Genomic DNA, 23,499 nt, shown 5'->3' with positions numbered 1-23,499 from the left:
ATTTTAATCCACTGTGACCGTACGCAACGCGCGTGGAGCCGGCAAACGAAAAACGGAATGAAAGAAAAAAACGAGATAAAATTGTTGAATGAAGGATTTCAATGATTATCCAGCCTCATTATCTCTAAAAGCCCTTTTTACCGTTACATAATATGAGTGATGATATTTGTTTTTGATGAATACTTGATATGGCACGTTTTCTTGCACATTCAGTGAAGCCGTGATCATATTGCACGGATGCATGGGTATTGCGTTGATTTTAACACAATCCTAAGTTTTGCAGGCTTTATTTTGCTTGGAATTTTGCTTTGCTTTGAAGTTTGTTTTAAAGTTAGCTTTGCTTTACTTTGCTTAATAACTTATATGTTCTTCACGTGGGATCCTTGTGGTTTCTTGCGGAGCTCCCGCGCGTCACTTCCGTCCGTCCGTCCGTCCGTCCGTCCGTCCGTCCGTCCGTCCGTCCGTCCGTCCGTCCGTCCGTGTACACGACACAGGAATTCGCTTGATGTCAAAGCAAAACTACTCACAAAATGCGGCTCTCAAATGCACACAAAATATTGCTTTAGGGCAAGTTATAGACCAAAATCAATTAAAAAAATACTTTCATGTAGTCAAAGACGGAACAAGAAGTGTTCTTCAAGAATTCAGGTGTGTGTTCAGTTTAGCAAACAATCGTATATATATATATATATTTTTTTTTTTTTGACAAGTATTTTTCTCGACGAATTGACAAATCAAAGACTTTCTCTCAAAACTTTTAATGTTTCTATATATAAGCTTAAATTATTCTAATGCTGGAGGAAATATAACACGGAGAGCATATTACGACAGCAAAAATATTCGTCCTTTATTTAGCATTGTAAATCTTTAACAATTCGGTTGTTTTTAACCAACTATCGTATGTTTTTCGTTCACCTCCTATCGCGGGGTCTCATCGGCAAAACAAAGACTGAAGACTTTCATTCAATAATTTTATATCTTTCTACAGATAATTTATTTAATTATTGAATGAAATATAAATTTTTACCAAATATTCAACTGTTTATTAAGCTGTTTGAGCAAGTATGAATATAAAAATGAGCTTAACTGAATTTGTGTTATTGAAAGATGTTATTGTATAAAGACCTACTAGACTTTCACTTCAAAAAGCTAAAGAATATTCAAAAATATTTATAAACGCCAATTTACTGACAAAGAAATTAGTCATTTTGTATTTTGCATTGCCTTTTGCATTATTTTATATTTTGCCTCAGTTGTTCTTGTCAAGCTTAAATGAATGTAAGCTTTGTTTTTGGAGAACTGTAAAAGACGTAATTAAGTAAACCTTATTTTCTGCTCACCTTCACGAGTTTTCAATTCTGTTTTTTAGTCTTGATTTGTCCTAAATCTCCAGATTTTCGATTTCAATGAAAGACATCCGAGGTAAATTTCACTTAACTTGATATTGTATTGGATTATCTTTAGTTATCTTTCTTTTTTCTTTAAGTAAAAGAGATTCAAAGCCTAAAACTGTCGGCCTTGGAAAACTTTCTCGAAGCCTCTTCCAAGAACAAAACTAGCACCTGGGGCTGGGGGTGAGTTGTGTACAAAATTCCTGGGAGAGTATACTCGCGCAAAAAAACAAAAACAAAAACAAAAACAAAAAACCATGTAGTGCATTTCGATTCGATTTCATTGCATGGTTTTTATTATGGGAGAAATTATCTTCATCTCGAATAAAAAATAATTGAAGATTTTTTCAGTTTCATTCAAATTGTTCTCCCTGTGACTTCCGTATCGGGAGCTCCGCTTTTAGGCAGTGCCTAAATATATATATATATATTAACGTTTTGAAGGCCAGGTTTCTAAGTTAAATTCAAGATGGTGGAATACTTCAAGGGTTTCTTCGCTATAATGTCTGCAAGTTTATATATATATATATATATATATATATAAGAAATCTGTGAATCAATTTTCCGTAAAATAGTGCTCAATACATCGATAGAAGTAGAGCAGAATATTTGTTTGAGAAGAAAAAGTTAAGACAACATTTTTCCCGACAAGCCTGTTTCGTGAATTGCTTCACTCTTCAGGGGATTTAATGATAAGAATATTCGTTACTGTCATTTATATAGAAAAAGTATACATAATTAATTAGTGGATGTAGTTTAGCTGTTGCGTAGTAATGCTTTGTTTCTGTGGCGGCATGAAGATACAAGTTCGTTTCGCTTATTTAATGATGAGAGTTCCGGTCGATAGATTATTAGAAACTTTTCTTTAAGACAAAGGTTACATCTTTTGCTGGAGCTGTTGTAGGCGGAGCTTGAAGATAGGACGCGCCATAAAATGGAGTAGCTGATATTACTGTTCTTGAGAGTCCAGATGTATTTGCTGAGTTCAGTCGAGTTTTTATGTTGTTCGTGGCGGAATGAGGCGGTGTGGTTTCTGTATCTTGTTTTGAAGTCGTTTTCTGTGAGTCCTATGTATGTTGCGGTAGTGTTGTTGTCCTTTCCGCAACATACATAGGACTCACAGAAAACGACTTCAAAACAAGATACAGAAACCACACCGCCTCATTCCGCCACGAACAACATAAAAACTCGACTGAACTCAGCAAATACATCTGGACTCTCAAGAACAGTAATATCAGCTACTCCATTTTATGGCGCGTCCTATCTTCAAGCTCCGCCTACAACAGCTCCAGCAAAAGATGTAACCTTTGTCTTAAAGAAAAGTTTCTAATAATCTATCGACCGGAACTCTCATCATTAAATAAGCGAAACGAACTTGTATCTTCATGCCGCCACAGAAACAAAGCATTACTACGCAACAGCTAAACTACATCCACTAATTAATTATGTATACTTTTTCTATATAAATGACAGTAACGAATATTCTTATCATTAAATCCCCTGAAGAGTGAAGCAATTCACGAAACAGGCTTGTCGGGAAAAATGTTGTCTTGACTTTTTCTTCTCAAACAAATATATATATATATATACATACATACATACATACATACATACATACATACATACATACATACATACATACATACATACATACATACATACATACATACATACATACATACATACATACATACATACATACATACATACATACATACATACATACATACATACATACATACATATATATATATATACATACATACATACATACATATATATTATGCATTTTAAAGCTTTAGATGGCGGGAAAATCACCAATAGGAAATCTATTTTCCCTTCCAAATATTAAAGGCAAGCTTACGAGATATAAATATAGTTGCTTTGATATAAATAGAGTTGCTTTGCTCTGCTCTGCTCTCTTCCTTCTTTTTTCCCGCCATTATCATGATGTTTCCTGTGGACTAGTGAGGGTGAACTGTGGTGCAGTTAATTATCATCATTACTGAACTTGTTCTTCTTCAATCGGTATCATAAGACTCCCTTGCCCCCCCCCCCCCCCCCCCCCACCCCCCCCCCCCCCCCCCCCCCCTCAGTCCTCCCCACCTCTCTGGGTTGCCGTTGCCACGACAAACAAATCATTTTTCTCATACTAAAATTGATCATTCAGATAAAGGTGCTCAAAATATTTATTATGCTGTTTTGGATAAGAAAAATATGGAAATACGATATATTTTTGGAATTATTTATTGGTGTCTTTGAAGCTGCATATAAACAAACAAAAGTTGCCGAGACTTTCAAAGGCTTTAGACACTTAAGATTAATTTTTAAACTTGGCCGGAATCCCCGAAAAAGTAGTCGTAAATTATGTAATTAAGAACTGAAGTGAAAATTGTTTTTTTAAATTTCCTCTAATAAAGACTAAAACTACACAAAGTAGAGCATAAAATTTAAAGAAAATTGGTTCAAATTTTGAAAAAAAGTTGCGAAATCTGCAACTTTGGATCACTTAAAAAAGAAAACATCCCAAATTGTATCCTGTTGAAGATGGATTCACTTCCTCTCGCTTCCTGAAAGGAATGGAGTCGGATCTTCTAAATAGGTTTTGTAGCGATAAAATGACCTAGATTTGACGGAGATACTCTAGGTGTAAAATCCCTTAAGAGTGGCTAGAATGTCATTTCGTCACAGCCTGTCTCTAACCGACAAATATTGTGTTAGAGTTTAGAATCGAGAACTTTAAAGTCTGGAGAAAAATTGAACAAAATCGTGAGATAAAAAATCTCAGGAAAGATAAAATTTAAGCCAAAACTCTAGAATCTAAAGCTAGTGGCATTGTATTTCAAAAAGATTTAGTGTCAGACTTCCCGTTTTTGGTCTAAAATTGTGAGAATAAAGAGTAAGTTGAATGCGAAACCAAGGCTCACGTTCTTGTAGCATTAATTGCTTCCGATTGGTTCGATAGAATCTCAGCTAAGACTAAATCAGTCAACAGCATGACAAGTTATATAGGAAAATAAACGATGCTTGAGCTCACTGGACGTGCCTGACTTGAATTCTATCTAGTGAATCAGCGGTGAGATGGACTAGTTCCTTTTGTCCTGCAGCTCGATATTCATCAATTCGTAAGTTTTTCCAGATATCGAATTTTCAAATGTTCTTGATTTTTTAGCCATCTATTTACTGATTTGTTTCCTATCACTTTGCTATACGTCTTTCACTGCTGCATGAGAGCTTTCGTTTTCCCTTTAAATAGTTCTTTTAATTCATGTTCTTTCTTACTCTTTTCTCAGTTTCTTAATTTCAATCTCGCTCGTTTCGTAAAGCGATCCTTTCGTTCTTATGTTCAACCGTTTTCGCGTTCATTTAATAATCCCCCTGCCTTCGTTTGTTATTCCTTCGTACGTTTGGCCATACCCAGCGAGAGATCTATCACTAATTTATGCTCCATCCTTAACCATGCACCCACCCAACCATCCATATAAACTCAATCGACATAGAAACACCCTTCTTTTTATGCGCGCATGTATAGTGCATGGCTACTTTGTTAACCGTTGTATGATCATAGGGCACACCACTAACGCTACAATGCAAAAGAAAAAAGAAAAAGAAAGAAAAAATAAGAGAAGGGAAGGGAAGAGAAGAGAAGAGAAGAGAAGAGAAGAGAAGAGAAGAGAAGAGAAGAGAAGAGAAGAGAAGAGAAGAGAAGAGAAGAGAAGAGAAAGGCGCTCCAGGAATTTGTTCTGTCAGGGGTCTAGCCTGGTTTAGATGACTAATTTATGTTTCATTTACATTTCTGCTCTAGCTTATTTTATTTTTATTTTATTTTATGTTGATATTTTTCTTTTCGCCTTCGCTTTTCCTTGTTTTTAATTTATATTCATTTTTTCTCTTGTACATTATTGCAAAAACAGTTGATATTTTCCAGCTGTTAGTTTGTTCATTTGTTTGTGAATGAAATACGACTCCCATTGCGCTCAGCTGTAATCATATTTACGACTGCAAGAAACGTACATAACCAACAAGTTTGGCATCAGTTATGAGAGTTTTAAAAAATTCTGTTTCCCGTATTACACTCTCTATTCTAAATACGCAAGGTGCTGAGAGAACCAAAGAGAAGTGTAGGAAACCACGATGAGAAGCGGAAGGGTTTCACATTCTCGATTTTCATTCTTTCTTTCCTTTCCTTTCCTTTCCTTTCCTTTCCTTTCCTTTCCTTTCCTTTCCTTTCCTTTCCTTTCCTTTCCTTTCCTTTCCTTTCCTTTCCTTTCCTTTCCTTTCCTTTCCTTTCCTTTCCTTTTCTTTTCTTTTCTTTTCTTTTCTTTTCTTTTCTTTTTTCCCCCGGTTTTTGCCTCTTTAAGACAAATCTTAGTTATTTGGTGTGTTGCTAGTAATCTGATCAAAGTTCACCATTTTTTCTTTCTTTTAAGAAAACGCTAGATTATAAAAACATATAACGTTAGAACTGATCATAGACGTCACAAATGAAGTGTTAACTCGTTGTTTTTTTTTTTTTTTCCTTCGTCATTCTAAACTATGTGATTTAAACACAAGAGTCTCCTATCCCCCCTGTGGATATCGTGCTTTGATTTGCAAGAGTATCAATCTCAAATGATTATATCTGTAATCTATAAAGAACTGCACGCCTACAGATGAAGGGATATCACACGCAAACGACCCCTAACAACGGCGGAAAGCTGAAATACTCGGAGGAACATATTTCTGAGTTATGACTATCCCACATAAAAGATTAGATTTTAATTACAGATCTCAGATCAAAAACTACCTATTAACTTTATAATACCAGTATTCTAATCTTTTATCTCAAGCTTATTACCACTTTCCTTCTGTTTCTATAAGGTTTTTTTTTTTCCTTTTTAAACTTTTTTTTTCAACTTTCTAAAGCTGAAATTTGGTTTCTATAGCAGCACATCGGCCACCGGTGGATCTTCTAAGCGGCTAAAAAATTATTTGATTTCGAGGCTATATTCTTCTCGAAAAATATATGGTTTTTTTCCAATAAGTTAGGGGATAATATAGATATCTATATAATGTTGATGTTCGTGTGACTTACGTCAGAAACACTCATACACTTATCTTATCAAAAATCTTTTCATCAACATTATTGTTATTTTTCCACCCTGCAGCAGCAATAACCTCGGATATTTTTGGCTTATTTAACACGTATCTGAAAAAAAAAATCATTTGTATTTTATCAGAACTGATCGTTGGAGGGCTTGCTCGGTTGGAACTGATATAAATAGATATCACTGGTCATTCAAAATCATTTTAATACACTTCACTAAAAGAAGTACTGAGACAAGCCTCTTCATTCTGGAATTAGGTCAGTAAATCACTTTTATTCTTTTTTTTAAAAAAAAGTATTAGTATAAGTGTTAGTATTAGTATTAGTATTAGTATAAGTATTAGTATAAGTATTAGTATTAGTATTAGATCAGTTGTCTTATATATATATAAGTTTTCTTAAAAGTTTTTTTTTAAAGTATTAGATCAGTTGTTTTATATATATATGCATGTATACTGTTTCGTTTGGTTGGATTGGATGGGTTGATTTTTGTGTGTGTGGGTGTGTGTGTGTGTGTGTGTGTGTGTGTGTGCGTGTGTGTGTGTGTGTGTGTGTGTGTGTGTGTGTGTGTGTGTGTGTGTGTGTGTGTGTGTGTGTGTGTGTGTGTGTGCCACACTACGTATGTAGAATGAAAATTTGACCATTTTATTTGGCAGAACTTCAAATTTACTTTAATTCCGGAAGTTTTATTATTGGAAACATTATAGATCTTTAGAATCCTAAAATGTTGTCAAGCGTTGGCGGCTGCACGCTACAACTGTTGTGCTGCGGATTATGACGGTCAGCAAATTTGGAATTATACATTGGGTAGTAAAAAATATTATATCAATCTTCTTTTTTTTTTTTTTTTTTTTTTTTTTCCTTCTTTTCATCTTACTTTAACGCTCCGTTGTTTAAATAACAAAAGTCATACTGAATCAGCCTTGGCTCACGGTCAAAACAATGCATATCGTATCCAAACCCCTCTGTGCGGCAACCGTGATGACTGCTATTCATTCTTTACACAAATCGAAGAACAGTTGGTTGGTTTGAAAGCAAGAGCATAAAAAAGGGGGAAAACGTTTTTAGCTTGCCCAAAAGATTTATGTGAAGTTTTATGTTTAACGTTAAGTATCACAGTCGTCTGATTCGGCGTAGGGTCCTCATTCATGAGGCCATGGGGCTGTTGGCAACAACGAAAATAAACGCAACTAAACAAGAATAGATTTTAAAAAGGAGGGGAAATAAAAAACAACGAAACAAAAGGCTGATAACGATCTACTGCATGGCGGTGTGATAGCTAGCGCCCTCATTTGCTCGGCATGGGGTGACAACAATAACGATAATACTAAACCGTTACATAAATATATTAAATCTAGAAATGATAAGTTACTTTATTAAAATGATATCTACTCGAATGTCTAAATGAAAAACGCGAAGTAAGAATTAATTCACCTCATTCAACTAAGACCGGAATAGACCATGTTCTTTTCTTTTCTTTTCTTTTTTTTTTTTTTTTTTTTTTTTTTTTTTAGTATCAGTCCTTATGTACTTTCGTTCTCCTAATGATTTGATCCCAAGTGATCGCACTTTATTTACCCATCGATTATTAAACTAGACTCCCGTTACTGATTTTATTGACTGGCTACTTGTGAGTCTTTCACAAGACACTCCACCATCAACCAACCTTATTCCGCCCTTATAGCATCCACAGTCTCTAATTATGCATTCTGTGTCTTCCCTAATGATTTGATCCCAGGGGAACGCACTTTATTTACACATCGATTATTAAACTAAACTCCCGTTACTGACCTTATTGACTGGCTACTTGCGAGTCTTTCACAAGATACTCCACCATCAACCACGTTCATTCATCCTGTTCGTCCAGTCAACAGGCCTTTCAAGTCTGTAAAGTAAACTGTTTGAACTGCAAACATATTGTACGGTGATATTATTGGCAGATTTAAACGCTTTCATCAGTTACAGCAAAAGCAAATAAGGGATGTTGACGTTGTTTCGGACACATTTTAGTTCACTCGTATTTGTTCTTCTAGTTTGACATATTGCCTACCTTGTAATTCTTTTCTTTCAATCTTTCACGTTTCTGAATGACTGAACCTTTTTACTAAGTCCTACGTATCCGTTTTCAGCAAATCAACAAGACCGTACATGAACATGAAAAGTATTTAGCTTGGATTAAGGAAGGTGGAAATATTCGAGGTAACCAAAGATTTGTTATTTCAAATGGTTTTGTAAAAAAAAAAAAAAAAAGTTTTGTATGCTTCGCTCTTCACCTGCGAAATACCTTTTCAGTTGTCTCTTTTCTTGGCAATGATCGTGTCACGTCAAGAAATTTCAACCTGCTGGAAGTCAAAAACGAGATCGGGTTTCATTAGAGCAATATGTTTTACGTCCATGCACGAAAATCGAGAGACTAATTCCTTGATTCCTGATACACTACTCTATATTGTTCTCCCAAGTTTAGACAAGCCCTTGATGAGAAACAAATAAAGTCAACGAGAAGAACTAGATTTTCATTTTAAGACACGCAGGTGTGAATGCAAAAAATCGGGTTACTCTAGAGAACCTGTAAGAAAAACTAGCCAAACTTAAAAACGTGAATAAAAACTTTTGATGGACCGTGTTTGACGGTGATCAAGACATGCAGTGGTAAGAATATTCCTGTACTAATATATAATACATTCATAATAGAAGTAACAATTTTTTTCAAGGGCCCTGTCTACAGTAATCGGCTTTCTATTCTCGATCCTCCGTTGCCTTCTTTCATTTGCTCGTTCAGTTTGATTTGGTTTATCAGTCGATTTTCTTGTTTTGAACGTTTTGTTTCATTTTTATTCAAATTGTTCTTTCTGTAATTGGTTTGGTTTGGTTTGGTTTGGTTTGGTTTGGTTTGGTTTGGTTTGGTTTGGTTTGGTTTGGTTTGGTTTGGTTTGGTTTGGTTTGGTTTGGTTTGGTTTGGTTTGGTTTGGTTTGGTTTCTTATTGCTTCAAAGATTATGAATTCATTTATAGGCGTCGACTATCTGAGTCAAAAACTGTATCTATGTGACCTACAAGATTAATTAGATCTCATATACTTGTAAAATAGTCCTGGTTTGTAATGTTCGACCTTTGTATGAGCCCGCGGCAGCCTCAGCTGTAATCTTTACTAATATAGAACTTTCTACAACTGTTATATAAACTTTCAATCATGGGAAGTGTGCAGGTACCGGTTTGATGTGTAATGGACAAGATAATATGCTGTCGCGAAAATATGAAAAAAAAAATTCTGAGTAAGCGATGACGGGTCGTTGAGTGGAGTTAGAGCTCGAGTTTAGATTCTCAAAACTCATATCCAGCAACTTGGAATCCTATTAAGGCAAAGTATAGAGGTTTGTTGATATGCATGGGACATATAATTACATATATAATTAGGTCACTTTTTGAAGTGATTATAAGCATTTACCACCTAGTTATATCAAATAATACAAACAAATCATCATTTTCGTTATATACAAAAAGGCAATATATGAACACTTTAGCCACAATTTCGTCCACTGCATGGGACTGGCACCTTTACATTGAATTAGACTTAGCTACAATCTTTATTTTTACTTTGCCCAGCAATAGATGAATTATCGATAATTATCAATGGCAGTGCCGACGTGTCCGGCTCCAACGTGGCTACTTTTTTTAAGAGGAAATGTTTTTCAATAATGAGCAATAATGGCCAAAAGCGCCAAAAACTAGACCTTCGTATGAGTTTTGATCCTAATTTTCGTTTTGGGTTAACACTCAAAACCTTTTTTAAACAGTTAGAAACTGATGTACTATGATAAAATGCTTGTTTGAAGCGGTATTTTCAATTGTACAAAGATGTTTTGTTGCATTTGCGTTAGAATATAGCTTTGTCAGGTTTTTTTTTTTCATAGAAAATGTATGGGAAATAAGCAAATGAAGGCCTAAACCTCATTTTCGAATAAGATTTTTGCTTTGGGTTAACACTTTGATTCCACTTTCATCGGTCATCTCCACTTCCAAACAAGTTAAACTTTCTGAATAACAAGATTTTAGAGTGTACAACAGCCTTTCTTCAAGAAAATGGTTTTTGGCGCTCACCGCTTGAATACGAAAAGAATTCTCTCTTAATTTCTTTTATTTTTACTTCTTCTTGATTTTAACGAAAGCAATTATTGTTCCTTGCGTCCAATTGGCTTTACTAATATAGCCGAGCTCAATTTGTACTAATCACACGAAGAAGCGCCCCTTTCTCTGGCCATTAAATATAAATAAAAAGCAAAGAGGTTTCTAGGGTCATTCATTTTGTGAGCATCGGGGAATACGGTTATTATCGATAGATGAGACGGTAAGCCGTGTGGGGTGGGCTCCGAAATCATATAAGAACATGCGTAATAGGTAAATTACGAGCCTTGTATGAAACGACTGGGCCTTTCACAACTTCAAGTCGCGTAAAAAATGAGCCAGCTTAACTAGAAACCGTGGACAGCTGTTTCGGCCTGTATTGGGCACGTCAGCACGGTGTATCTAATGAGCTGGTAGTATAGAATCGGTTATTATCGATTGATTAGCTTTGTGTCGTACAAAATTGTACAAATTAGTACACAGTTTTGTATGTACGGTATAGTGAAGTCTACTGATCTTACTAATTTGTAGTTCTCTCCTGTGCTTCGAAGGAGAAAAAATCAACGCTTAAATTCCAATTTAAATTTGAGTGGATGAAGAGCCATTCTGTGGAAATTCCACTGTTAGGTCCTATTTATTTTGCTATTTATTTATTAAAATCGATTAGGTTAAACCGTGGTGACGATGAGTGTATAACTAACTAAAATCCGCGGAGCCTTCGTCTCTGCTTGCTTGACAGCCTCGCGTTTTTCCGGTCGCTACGCAATTAGTAACCTAAGGCTAATGACTAAAAATTTTGCAAATTAAGAATAAATAATAGATAATTGATGAATGTATCGATGTGTGAGGTTTGAACTGATGAGTAAAGAGATTATGTGTTTTGCTAGCAGGAAGGACGGTATGTAGAGGAGAGTGAAATATACTGCCTTTCAACGATTTTTACTCGCCTAGATAAAATATGTTTTTACAAGAAATGAATTTTGTGTTCCCTATTATAGTTTGATTAGTATATTAACGTAATCTTTTTCCATTGTCCAGTTTCAGAATGGGTATCTACCTAGCTTGGATCGCTGTCTCACTCACACTACTGGTACAATCAGGTATTCTCTCTACCGCTTGTTTATTTATTCATTCGCTATATAGCATCTTTTTATTTTCCATCTTAATGTTTTAAAATATCCAGGAATCTAATAATCTATCACCGATACACCAACACCAAAAAGTACAAATGACAAACCCATAAAAGCTAAAAACAAACTAATTACGAAAAAGAAAAAAAAATCAGACTCAAAATAGAAGCGTTTTTTAAAAATTCCATTTATATAACAACAATACATAATTGTAATTTGCTACATGATATATAGGTGTTTCCATGGATCGGGTGATACTTCTCGAATTGTTAAATTTCACTGCTATATATAGTTGATAGTTTTCGTTCCCGTTTCTTTGTGCGATAATTATATACATCCCAAAAAACATTGTTTATTTAAGAAGGGATTAAAATTAGATTCTAAATCTTATGATATTTAAATTTATTATAGAAGCAGTTTATTGTTGTTCTCCAGTTTGTGTGTGTGTCTTTTTTGTTGTTGTTGTTGTTGTTTTAATTATTATTGTTGTTGTTTTTGAATAATACCCAGTCTAGCTGTGGTTCAAAATGTAGTTATCCTTTGTTTGTTAATAGTCTTAACAAGGATATCCCTGCAATATCCGGCAATAGGAAGCAAAAATAACACAACTTCTGGGACAAATAAGTTAAAGTGATGAAAGTTTTCACGTTATCTATAAGTAATTGTAAGGAAGTAAGGAAATCTTCATTTTAGTTCGTAAAAAGGACATTTAAAGTTCTTGAACTTGGTTTCTGAAACGATAAAAAGGGTGTCTAAAGTCAGTTCAGAAGTGACTCAGTAATTACAATGCCAATTTAAGTTTTCATTTCATTTGATTCAGTGTAATTTTCTCCAGCTTTACGGCAATTAAATAACTTAAAACACGGTCAGAATTGAAAGAAGATAATCAGAACTTCAGATCTTTTCCTTTCCCACCCTCTAGGGTCAGGGTCAGGTCAAGGGTGAACCATATTCCATCTATGTCTTCGTTTCCGTGTAGGTTTTAATGATAGCGGCTTCGTTCGGTCAATTTAATTAGTAAGTAAGGGATTTGTTGGTTGCAAAACTCATTAAAGCTGTAAGGACAGCTAATTTAAATGTGACTATTACACGCGAAGAAACGTTGAAAGCCGAAGATGAAAAATATAGCCATCAAGTATCAGTGGTAAGATAAGATAATTTTTACGATATCGTATTTTCCATGACAATAAATGATCTATTTCGAGAGGTTTATTAAAAATTAAACGAAGTTAATTGGTTGTTATCGTTACAAACCTTGACCTTTATTTCATATCTCTGTCAATTAGTCCTCTAGCCCGAAAGGGCTATTAACCGCATATAGGCCAGGAGGGCGAGAAGACAAATGTTTTAGTTAAATCCAACTATTCAGTCAAATATATAGTTGGAAAGTTTTGAATTAAATTCAAATTTAAATTTAAAGTTTTGGCTTTCAATGCCGGCACTTTTTGCTGCTAGTCGGCTATACTTATAGTTTAGTAATAGCTCATCCAATCAGAGCGCAGTATTGATGTTAGACCACTAGTTGGATTTGACTAAACGTTATGATCTATCTGTTTTGAAAAAGTATACTTGAGTTTCGAAAATGTGTAGCAAGAACAATCAGGATTTTTTTATCCCGTTTTAAAAGTTTTTTTTTGTCCACGAGTAGTGTTGCCCGTCCACATAGAGCTGTTAGATCGTATGGTGTAATAAGCTCACGGCACGGTGGTCACACTGCAAGGCATACGCCAGACATTACACGATAATTCATCACGGTCACGGCAAGGCATGCATACGGCATCGACTTTTTCACAGTCATACAAAAACTGTTCTATATCGTTTTCAAGGGCAATCCTTGCTCATCGAGAAAAAATCCGTTATCAAAAGTATCCCGATACATGTGAACGGAGCAACGGTCGAGTCTGATGTCGATACACAGCCTGATACGCATACTGATACGAGCACTTTTCAGCGCGGGCTAACTCATCAAGTTTAATTTTCTCAAGCGATCTTGCGTGATTAAAGTCATGTCGGCGCGCGGTCTATGTCTCGTGCAGTAAATAAAGCCGTTATTCATGTGGCCGGGATGAACTATTTGATCTCCAGCAAAGATTTCTAATCCTGAATTGATCCACTTCTTTGAAAATATTAAGCCAGTTATTAGTGACTTCTTATCTGAAAGAAATTTCTACCGCAAAAAATACTGAGTAAAAGCCTCCTACGCAGAAGTTCTTACGAGTCGGTCTCGAAAAAAAACGTTGAGTGAGAGACCCTATGAACGTCTGCGTAGCAACCTAGTCCTTGCCTGACGAAATCTTGGTCATTTTTCGAGGTAGTGTTCAATTAATAAATGTGTGAACTTTCTGTTGTACAAATGTTCCGCATATAGAGTAAATAAGGGAAGAAAGTTTTGGTCATTATCCGAGGTGGGTCCGCTTGATAGAGTTGTGTGTAAGACTACGGTACGCGAGGGCTCTCCTGTTCTGTGGAGCTCGTTTTATTCAACCTTGTCTTAAACGTTACCTACAAGTTGAGTGTCAGATCTAACTAAACAAGCAGAGCCATGTTGACCAGAAGGACTTTCCTTAGTCGGTGTGGCTGTCAGTCGGGATTCCTAACTCGGCCATTGTCCTTCATTAGGTCTGTACCTCCCAGTACAACCCGAATTACAAGATTGAATGCGTAAAAATAGCTAAATGGCTCGTCCTTATATAGTCAGGTACAAACTAATCTGAGATTCTATTACATCACGTATCTAGACAAGTTTAACCTTGGTGGTTTGAATGTCTAGAGGTTTGAAGAACAGGAAGCTACATGAGTAGATATCTAAGTCAAAACAGTCTCGGCCTACTAAACTAAACATGCTGGACTTGAAGAATCAAGTGAACAAATCATTTCCGAAATGAGTTGCATAACAATATGTTAAATATGGGAGTTATTATCCTAGGTAGAATCTGTGTACTAAAGGGTGCCCGCTTAATAGAGGATGAAGTTAATCAAAAGATCCCTTTCGATTGTACGTCGATTTGTGCTCCATTTACGGAAGGTCAAGTCAGTGACTACAACTGAATAGATGTGATCAGTCATCGGTACTGACGTCATAGATAAGCAAAAGAGTAAACTACCGCCTGCTTTCTGATCATCGCAAAGAAGCTTGGTCTTGCACACCCCTTCCTCTCAAATGAGTCATCCCATTGAATCAGAATTCGTCTGTTTGATTGAGTCATTTACTTGGTGGTCTAAAGCGTGTGTTGTTGTGCGTGTTTTGCAAGCCCGGATCTTCCTCACATCCTGTACTACCTAGATGCGGGTGAAGTCATCAGTACTAAACATGCTTATAAAAGAACGAGCCCGAGATCGATTGTGAAATAAAAATCAGTATATCATCTGAGTATATAACGTTGATACTATCGAAGAAATTCTAACGATATCGTTCGTGCATGTACAAATACTAAGACGGTGAATTACTTTATCAACTTACGTAGTATTTGACATATATACGGAGCAAGGAATGGGGATCCAACTTACATTTTGTCTCATTTTCACTTGTAAGTAACTCAGTTTTCACTATTTCCCAAGTATCATAATCCTTAATCCTTTTTTTTTTTTTTTTTTTTTTTTTTTTGTCTGCTGAGTCAACGAAAATAAAATACATCGAATTTGCCGGGGATGACATATATAGGATTTTCTTTGAAGTAACTCCAATTTTCAGCCACATTTTTCGCAGTTTCCCGAAGTGTGCTCAAATAACTGCGTCTTTGCAAAGTCTTCTTACGACTGCATCCTCTTTGTAGCTACTTTTTGATGGGAGGAAACATTTAGTCTGACAATCCATAGAACTACACTTAACACTTTGACCATATTCTTCGTATGCTTCACATGATATTTTCCCCTCATCGTCCGACCTATTAGGTCATTGCGGCGCCTCTACTCATGACGTATTTCCGGTGAAGAGAGGGTCACGCACGGATCATTGGCGTGACTATAATGTTAGCTTTTGGACGTCCTGAGTGCTTTTAATTAGCTTCCTTGAGATAACATTTTCTTTTGTTTCAGGTGTATTCTGCAAAACCATCAATTCAAAGGTAAGATGTGAGCCAAGGTATCCCTTATACGCAATTGTATCAGTGAAGTCAAATTCTCCCCCCCCCCCCCCCCCCCCCCCCCCGGTCACATTTAAGCCAGCCTGTGCACATTGATCTATCGATATTGGATTTTAACGTAAATAACCTTGCAACGAATTCACAAATAAAAATTATTCACTCATGCCGTTGAAAACACGTGTTGAAAATATTATTGTTTGAATATTTATATTTGTTTTTGTACGTTACTAGTGAACAGTCACTGAAAACGTCATCATTTAGCTAGCACTAGATTATCAAATGTTTTTTTCCTTACACAGTTTTCATTCTCTGATATATACAAATATTGTTGTGCATTTTAGACGATTCATCATTTGATGACAAAGAGGGAACTTCAGAAGTATTTCGGCGTCGAAAACCATGACCAAGGTAATAAAAATGTTGGCTGAAAAACTGCCAACAGCATAGATGTGATGTACCGTTATCGTTACCGTGGCCGTGGCCGTGGCCGTGCAATGTCCTACATCCTGACAGGAAGACCATTTATTGCTGCACTACGTGTGCCGTGTGCCGTGTGCCGTGTGCCGTGTGCCGTGTGCCGTGTGCCGTGTGCCGTGTGCCGTGTGCCGTGTGCCGTGTGCCGTGTGCCGTGTGCCGTGTGCCGTGTGCCCTCTTTGAATACTGCTCAAGATAACATAGTACATTTGTATTGACTTCTTAGTTCCAGAATATGACGTCACTCACCCGTACCAGTCCTCTCACGCGGGGGAGTTCGTCACTTATGACTTGCGCAGTAAGCATCGTACAAGACGTGAAGTAGAAGCAGATGACAGACATCACTATTCACTAAACGCTTTTGGTAAAACACTCCACCTGAGTCTGCGGAAGAACAAGAATCTGATCAAACCAGGACTAGAAGTAGAGTCACATGCAGATGGCAAAGTAAAAAAGACAAGAATAAGTCCTAGTACGCACTATCTGGGAGAAGTCAGGGATCATCCTGAATCATCTGTGGCTATCACCAACCATGGCGCACTGGTAAGAATACATCTTACTTTCATATTAATTTTTTTTCGAATAAACCTCTTTACCTTGGGCATAATGTTTTCCCATTTTAGACCATTTTAGACCAATTTATTTGTTTAACGACTGCACACAAGAAGACACCTAAATTTGGATACAAGTGAAACAGAATCTTAATTTATACCCCGATCCCGCATTCATTGTTCTACCTTCCTAGTTGCTGTTGCTACACTGGACTAGCTGAAATGTGCTTTTGCTATACAGCTTGGAACAGAATCCGATTCCTAATGTAAATGCCTGTCTTTGAATCAGTGCATTCTAAAAGCACATTAAGAAAATATAATACTTGATAACTACTAAAAAATCTTATGAATTCGAGTTTTTTTGGTCGGACTTCTGTATGCCATTCGGAAAACTACCCAGTGTCCATTGCTTGGGTGGACACTCCAGCATAGCCGGGATCGGTGCATCTATTCTCAATAGAATGACGTACACGTGGTGTGAAATGAGAAAACATAGGCCCAATTTAAAGAAATATATTACATCTATTAATTTTAAAAGACTTCCATTTTATTGATCGGCTTTTTGTTATGCTTTCAGACAGGGATGATAAAACTGCGTGATGATGCCTACTTCCTTCACCCTCTTCCTCATCGCATAGCGAAGAAAGTCCGTAGAAATAAGCACAGCGCTGCCCATATCATCTACAAGTACGACCTAGGAGGACCATCGGAAGACAGCCCCGTTCTAACTATTGATGATGGTAATAATATACTATGCCTAAACTTAACCATGACTAGGAACTAGTAAGCCTCTTTAAGCAGACATTTTTAGGGTCTGTCACGCAATGTTTCCCTCCCCAAAACGTTGCGTGACAGACACTAAGAATGTCTGCGTAGGAGGCTAGGAACTAATCAATCTCGTACCCAGAGCCCTTATTTCTTACTGCGCATGCTCGACGAAATAAATGGGCTCTGGAAAACTCCAAACCGGAAGACCCAGATTCTGGGTTTCTCGCACATGCGCATTATGACAGACTAGGTAAATTCAAAATGGCGGACGATGTTCAACGAGCATGTGAATTTGCGCTTGGAAAATTAGGTTTTGAAGATGGTTTTCAGTTAAATTAACTCCGAAAATATCTATTGGATGGACATCAATACAATTTCCATTACAAAACCGGCAAAACTTTGAAAAATCCGGCCCTACAGGCTTTTTTGGTGTACTTAATTCGAGACGCCATCTTGTTTATTTTCCCTAGTAGTGTAATTTTTACTTCCGGTATCTTCCTTTGTTCTCGAGAACCAATCACAGGACAGGAAATATTGGAGTTTTCCAGAGACCAATTATTTCGTCGAGCATGCGCAGTAAGAAATAAGGGCTCTGGGTACGAGATTGGGAACTAATGTGACTAACTTGATCGCTGCCAGAAAGGCAAGAAGCCCGTACAGTTGTGTCCCAAGAGTCTCGAAGCCCCGTAAGAAGTTCTCCAAACTTCATTACTTCGCCGAAAATTTATGGACCTTTCATAAAATTGTCTTGAATAAGAGACTAACATGGAAATACAAAAGAAATGCCACAAATTCCGCCGAGAAAAAGTGTGATTTTCTTTATTTTTTCATGTTAGCCCCGCATCCACGATACTTTTGAGAAGTGTCCCTTATTATATATTTCTTTAACAGCTGTTAAAAATATAAAAGGCTTAAAGAAACGTGTGGTCCAGAGCAAACGAGTCAACGACGAAAATGACCCGGCCGTTAACTTCACTGAACGATATCTAGAGCTGGGGATGGTGGCAGATCAACAGGTCAAAGCAATCCATGGAAACAATGATACATATACTGCTGATTATCTGCTGACGATCGGTAACATTGTAAGTAAATAGCATTCAGTATAACCCATCAAAGTAGTCTATCAAGCTCCCAACAAGTCACCTTTTCGACGCTAGCCATCGCGTGGTATAAATAGTGTTACGGTCACAAAAGAGACTGTTCTCGGATTCTCATACCATACAAATTCACTGACTTTAAAAGGAAAATTCAAATGGACTTTTTTAGTTAAAAAAAAACTTCCAATTCAGTTAGAAAAGTGATATTTTGCTTGTATTTAGAGAGCTTATTAAAACCAAGTGAATAATCTATTCAAAAGTCAGTACATTCGTACGGAAATTCGAGAACAATCACTGTCCGAACTTTTCGGTGACCGTAGCACCATTTACACTACGTGAATGCAAGCGCCGAAAAGGTGAATTAAGAATCAATTGTGGCAATAGTCCCCTTCACGGTTCCCTGCGCCATCTTGAAAGGTAGCCGGGCCTTTGCTTCGAAGCGAGACGAACGGTGAGCTTGTACTGATAGAGACTTATACTGAATAATTGTTCATGGGGTTAAAGAGGTCTCTATCATTGCAAGCTCAACGTTCGTCTCACTTCGATGCAATTAAGTCCCAGCTACCTTTCAAGATGGCGCAGGGAACCGCGAAGGGGTCTATTGCCTCTCACTTCTTTGGTCTCGGGCCAGCTTGATTCCTATAGACTCGGCATAACATTTGATCGAGTAGAGTTTGTCATGTTTCTCTCTCTCTCTTGATTCAAGAGTTTTTCTACGAGTTCCACAGACTTTTCCAATCTTCTCAAGGGTCTACATCCTTAAATTATTTCGGTTTTAAACTTAAATATATTATTGTTTGCAGATGAATGGAATCTTTCATTACGACTCTTTTGGCGAACAAAAAGTGGCCATCGTCATTAACAAGATATTCATTCTCACCAATGATGAGGTAGGTAGGATATTCTAGACCATAAGTACGATGTGGTTCTTGCTACCCCTGCAAACTCCAAACTTTGCAGTTCGACGTTAGCCGTTTTCCGTCAAACCTTCAAATTTAACAACGCGGTATAACGATTTTGTTGCTGGAAGAGCCTCCACATTGAGTTTCATATGCTGAGTGTTTCTCCGTGTTTGCGGGCGTCTTTCTGGGCCTGATTCCTAGCAGTTTCCGGGTGAGACTCTCTTTACCTTGGGTGTAAATGAAAAACCATTTCAGACCACGTTCAATTCTATCGATAATAATATTTTTTTGAGTTGTATCCACATTCATATGTCTTCTCATGCACAACCTTGAAACAAAAAATATATATATTCTAGGGAGTGACAAGGTTTCTGAAATGGTAAAACATTTCGCCCAATGTAAAGACAGTCTGTGGATTCTATTTATTTGCCAAACTTAAATAGGGGAATAGAGGAAAGGTTTGATCAAATACAGATAATTATCCAATATCACCTCAGTTGTTTCCCCCTTCTACTCCCATCTTCCCACAAGAGAATGCCCTGTTTTCTCGCCCGCCTTTTACTGCAGGAGAAGTGCCTCTCAGCATAACCTCCATGCAGAGTTCTTCTGCCCTACGTTCTGCTGTAGGTCAGCAGGGACCAACCTGCCGCTCAGCCTTACAGAGGGGAAGGAAAACAGGCACTGTTTGCATGGTACTCTCATAATCGACCCCTTTGCTTTTTCGATGGTGTTTAGTTCGGTGCACCTTCTACGAGTAACGCAAGCGTCAAGATACACACTTTAATACGTTGGACCAACAAACAATATCCAGCGCCCTCTGACGGGAGTAACACGCCTCCACCTTTTGACGCGATATCACTTATTCACAAGTAAGACGTTTACGAGAATGGCAAATATAACGCAAATATTATCTAGTGTAATATATGTGTGTATGTAAAGCCATTTTGAAAAGGGTTGATGCATGTTGCATCGGTCTTGCATCGGTTTTTGATGTTGCACTGTTGTACTACTGCATGTTGCATGTTGCATGTTGCATGTTGCATGTTGCATGTTGCATGTTGCATGTTGCATGTTGCATGTTGCATGTTGCATGTCGCATGTCGCATGTTGCATGTTGCATGTTGCGTGTTGCATGTTGCATGTTGCATGTTGCATGTTGCATGTTGCATGTTGCATGTTGCATGTTGCCGTAAAAATCCCTCTGCAATAAGTGATGGGATAAATATATAGATAGAATGGTGGTGGAAGAGTCGATCTACTGACCATAAAAAATGTATTTTTAAAACTGACAAGCTGTTATTAGGTTGTGGGTCTTTTTTGTTATTCACACGCATATGTACATGATTTATATCATACTATGAGTTAATACAATAATATAGATAAATAAAAGTATAATAAGTTAATTATATCAATGAATAATAATATAGGATGTGTGTGGTTGTCCAAATAGAGTGATTTTCAATAACCCATTAAACGTATAACATACACCTAATTCAAAAAACGTTGACATCGCCAAAGGCGATAGGCGATAGGCGATAGGCTAAAAGCGAAAAGCAATAGGAGATAGGTAATTTCAAGATCCAAGAATAACTGGAATGACTTGTGTTTCTGCTCCTTATTCCCGTCAAGAACATGGACCTTAGTGTTGAGACTGATTCGATCAGGTTGTATTTAACGAAACCATTTCCGTCTCGGAATGATGGCCTATCGCCTATCGCCTTTGGCGACGACAATGTGTTTTGAAATAGGTGTATAGTTAGTGTGTGTAATAGTGAAATGAAAACAAAAGAACACAATGGAATTAGGGTCTACTAATTTCTATTAGGCTACTATGTTTTTCACGGGTTTGTGAAAACCACTCTATTAAGACTTTCGAGTCAACAACCATTGTAATTTAATTTGTAACGTTGTCAATAAATAAATACATTTGCTTACTTACTTGATTTACTATTTTTCATGTCAATACAGAGGCGGAAGCTTGATAGGTAAGATTTGATATCGAAATGTGAAAATGTGCCTAAAGATGTAATATTAGTGAATCTTTTGTTACCATCTTTCTAGTTCTGTGCGTTTTTTCCATTTAAATTAATACTACAAGCATCAGCAAAGCTATTTCAAAAACGCTATTTTTTTGCATCGTGCATGCTGCATCTTACCTGTTACTTGGAGTGCAAACCTTATACACCTAATTGAAAAAACGTAGTCGGGTTCGAGAATGTCATCATCATCGAAGCTAAGACCGAAAAGGAATTTAGGTACTCCGAAATGTGTATTATATTTGCATATAGACATGTAAAAATGCACAGTAGAGCAAAGTCGGTCGACCTAGATTAACAACATGCCAAAGCCATGATGCATAAGATGTGCACAGGAAGGGAAAACTGCAATACGCACGAAATTAGCATAATTGTTTTTCTTGCCATGCTCCCCTTCGGTCTTAGCTTTGATGATAAAACCTTTTTTTGAACCCTGCAACGTTTTTTCAATTAGGTGTAATTGTGGCTTCTTGACCGTAAAATTCTAGTTCTTTTAGGTGGAAGTAGATGTGCAGCAGGGTGCCCCGGATTGTTTATAATACCATTCCATATCAAATGTTATAATATATATGATATAAAATGAAATGTAATATATTTAATACATATTTAAGAAATGTAATATTTGTAATACATATTTAAGATAACCAAATTTAACAGCCCTCTCTCTAATTCTTGTTGTTGTTGTAGGTCTGGGGTTGTTGAGTGGCTTGTGTGTTGTTCGCATCGCTCCGTCCATTGCAGCTGACATGGGACTCCAAACCGCATACAAATTAAGTCATGAAATTGGTCATAAGTAAGTTCAGCTATCTCATCATCTTAGAGCGCATAACATCTATCCGTGAATAACTTTGTGAAAAAAATGCACAAATTTGCACCAATTACTAAGTTCAGTTCTACTATCAGTTGCCCTGATAGTAGACCTGCAAAACAATAATTTGTACAATTTTGTTACTAGACTTTTTCACGGATATATGGTATGCACTCTACCTATCCACTCTACCCATTTGTTAAGCGATATGATTTGCAGGTTTCAGGAAGTTTGATTCATTTAACAGCCTCGTGATGGCAAGGATAGTGCAACTAAGTTTGTGGGCAAAATCAGTGAGCTCCTCTATTTCGCGCCCAGCTCGTGTCGTTACTACTCTTTGGCTCAGGTCAAACGAACTTTACATGAGCCAAACCTAATTAAACAATGGATAACAAGGCGGTCTTCTTTAATGTCATTAGGTTCGGCTCATGTGTAGATCGACGTTTGATCTTAGTCTTTCTCTGAACAAACAAGGGCGATTCTTTGGATAGATAAAGGTGATTCTTTCAACCAATTGTATCTCAGCATGGGAGTGATTTTTTTAACGCAATTGTAATTCAGCATGAGAGTGATTCTTTTAACCAATTGTATTTCAGCATGGGATTGGGTCATGATGGAGCCAATTCGTGCCCTCCTGGTAACATAATGAGCACTTCTGTGGTAGGAGGTCCTGAGATGTTTAGATGGTCCAACTGTAGCAAAAATACGGTCCAAAATTATCTGAGGTAGATATGGTCAGTCTCTTTATACCAGCATCCAACCAAAGAAAATCCCTTTTTATGGAAATTAAATCTGAAAAAATCTATCTTATGAAATATTTGTATTCAGAACCTAAGAAAATGAGCTAGGCTAAGTAGAACAAGCAAAATTTAAAATATAAAGGTGTGATCAACGCTCTTGCTTTAATTTAGTCGTCTGTGAAATTATAAAGAAAAATATATGTATTATTATTACTATTACTATTATTATTATTATTACTATTATTATTATTATTACTATTATTATTATTATTATTATTATTATTATTATTATCAAAATCATAGTCCTTTTGCA

At 36.8% G+C, this 23,499-nt stretch overlaps 1 protein-coding gene across 8 annotated transcripts in view; it reads left to right on the top strand.

Moving 5' to 3' along the window:
- Positions 1-23,499, top strand: part of LOC116295494 (A disintegrin and metalloproteinase with thrombospondin motifs 6) — a 40,754-nt gene that overhangs the window by 537 nt on the left and 16,718 nt on the right. For 2 of the 8 annotated variants that reach the window (XM_089028846.1, XM_089028865.1), the window contains exons 1-13: positions 4,420-4,516; positions 6,611-6,735; positions 11,637-11,698; positions 15,764-15,792; positions 16,152-16,218; positions 16,511-16,827; positions 17,413-17,575; positions 18,495-18,685; positions 19,504-19,590; positions 20,338-20,471; positions 21,571-21,587; positions 22,326-22,431; positions 23,043-23,171. In XM_089028846.1, the coding sequence (XP_088884972.1) occupies positions 11,644-11,698; positions 15,764-15,792; positions 16,152-16,218; positions 16,511-16,827; positions 17,413-17,575; positions 18,495-18,685; positions 19,504-19,590; positions 20,338-20,471; positions 21,571-21,587; positions 22,326-22,431; positions 23,043-23,171 (1,295 nt within the window). In that variant the 5' untranslated portion in view covers positions 4,420-4,516; positions 6,611-6,735; positions 11,637-11,643. Of the gene's footprint in view, positions 1-4,419; positions 4,517-6,610; positions 6,736-8,606; positions 8,677-9,768; positions 9,848-11,636; positions 11,699-14,948; positions 15,256-15,763; positions 15,793-16,151; positions 16,219-16,510; positions 16,828-17,412; positions 17,576-18,494; positions 18,686-19,503; positions 19,591-20,337; positions 20,472-21,570; positions 21,588-22,325; positions 22,432-23,042; positions 23,172-23,499 lie in introns of those variants that run through there. The other 6 variants (XM_089028854.1, XM_089028852.1, XM_089028860.1 and 3 more) reach the window with 6 other exon arrangements.

Source organism: Actinia tenebrosa, unplaced genomic scaffold (genome assembly GCF_029948245.1).
Source record: "Actinia tenebrosa isolate PJP-AT-01 unplaced genomic scaffold, QUT_ActTen_1.0 PGA_scaffold0__85_contigs__length_37466705, whole genome shotgun sequence".
Classification (NCBI taxonomy): domain Eukaryota; kingdom Metazoa; phylum Cnidaria; class Anthozoa; order Actiniaria; family Actiniidae; genus Actinia; species Actinia tenebrosa.
The sequence above is the reverse complement of the archived record's forward strand: the minus strand, read 5'-3'. Positions and strand labels throughout refer to the sequence as shown.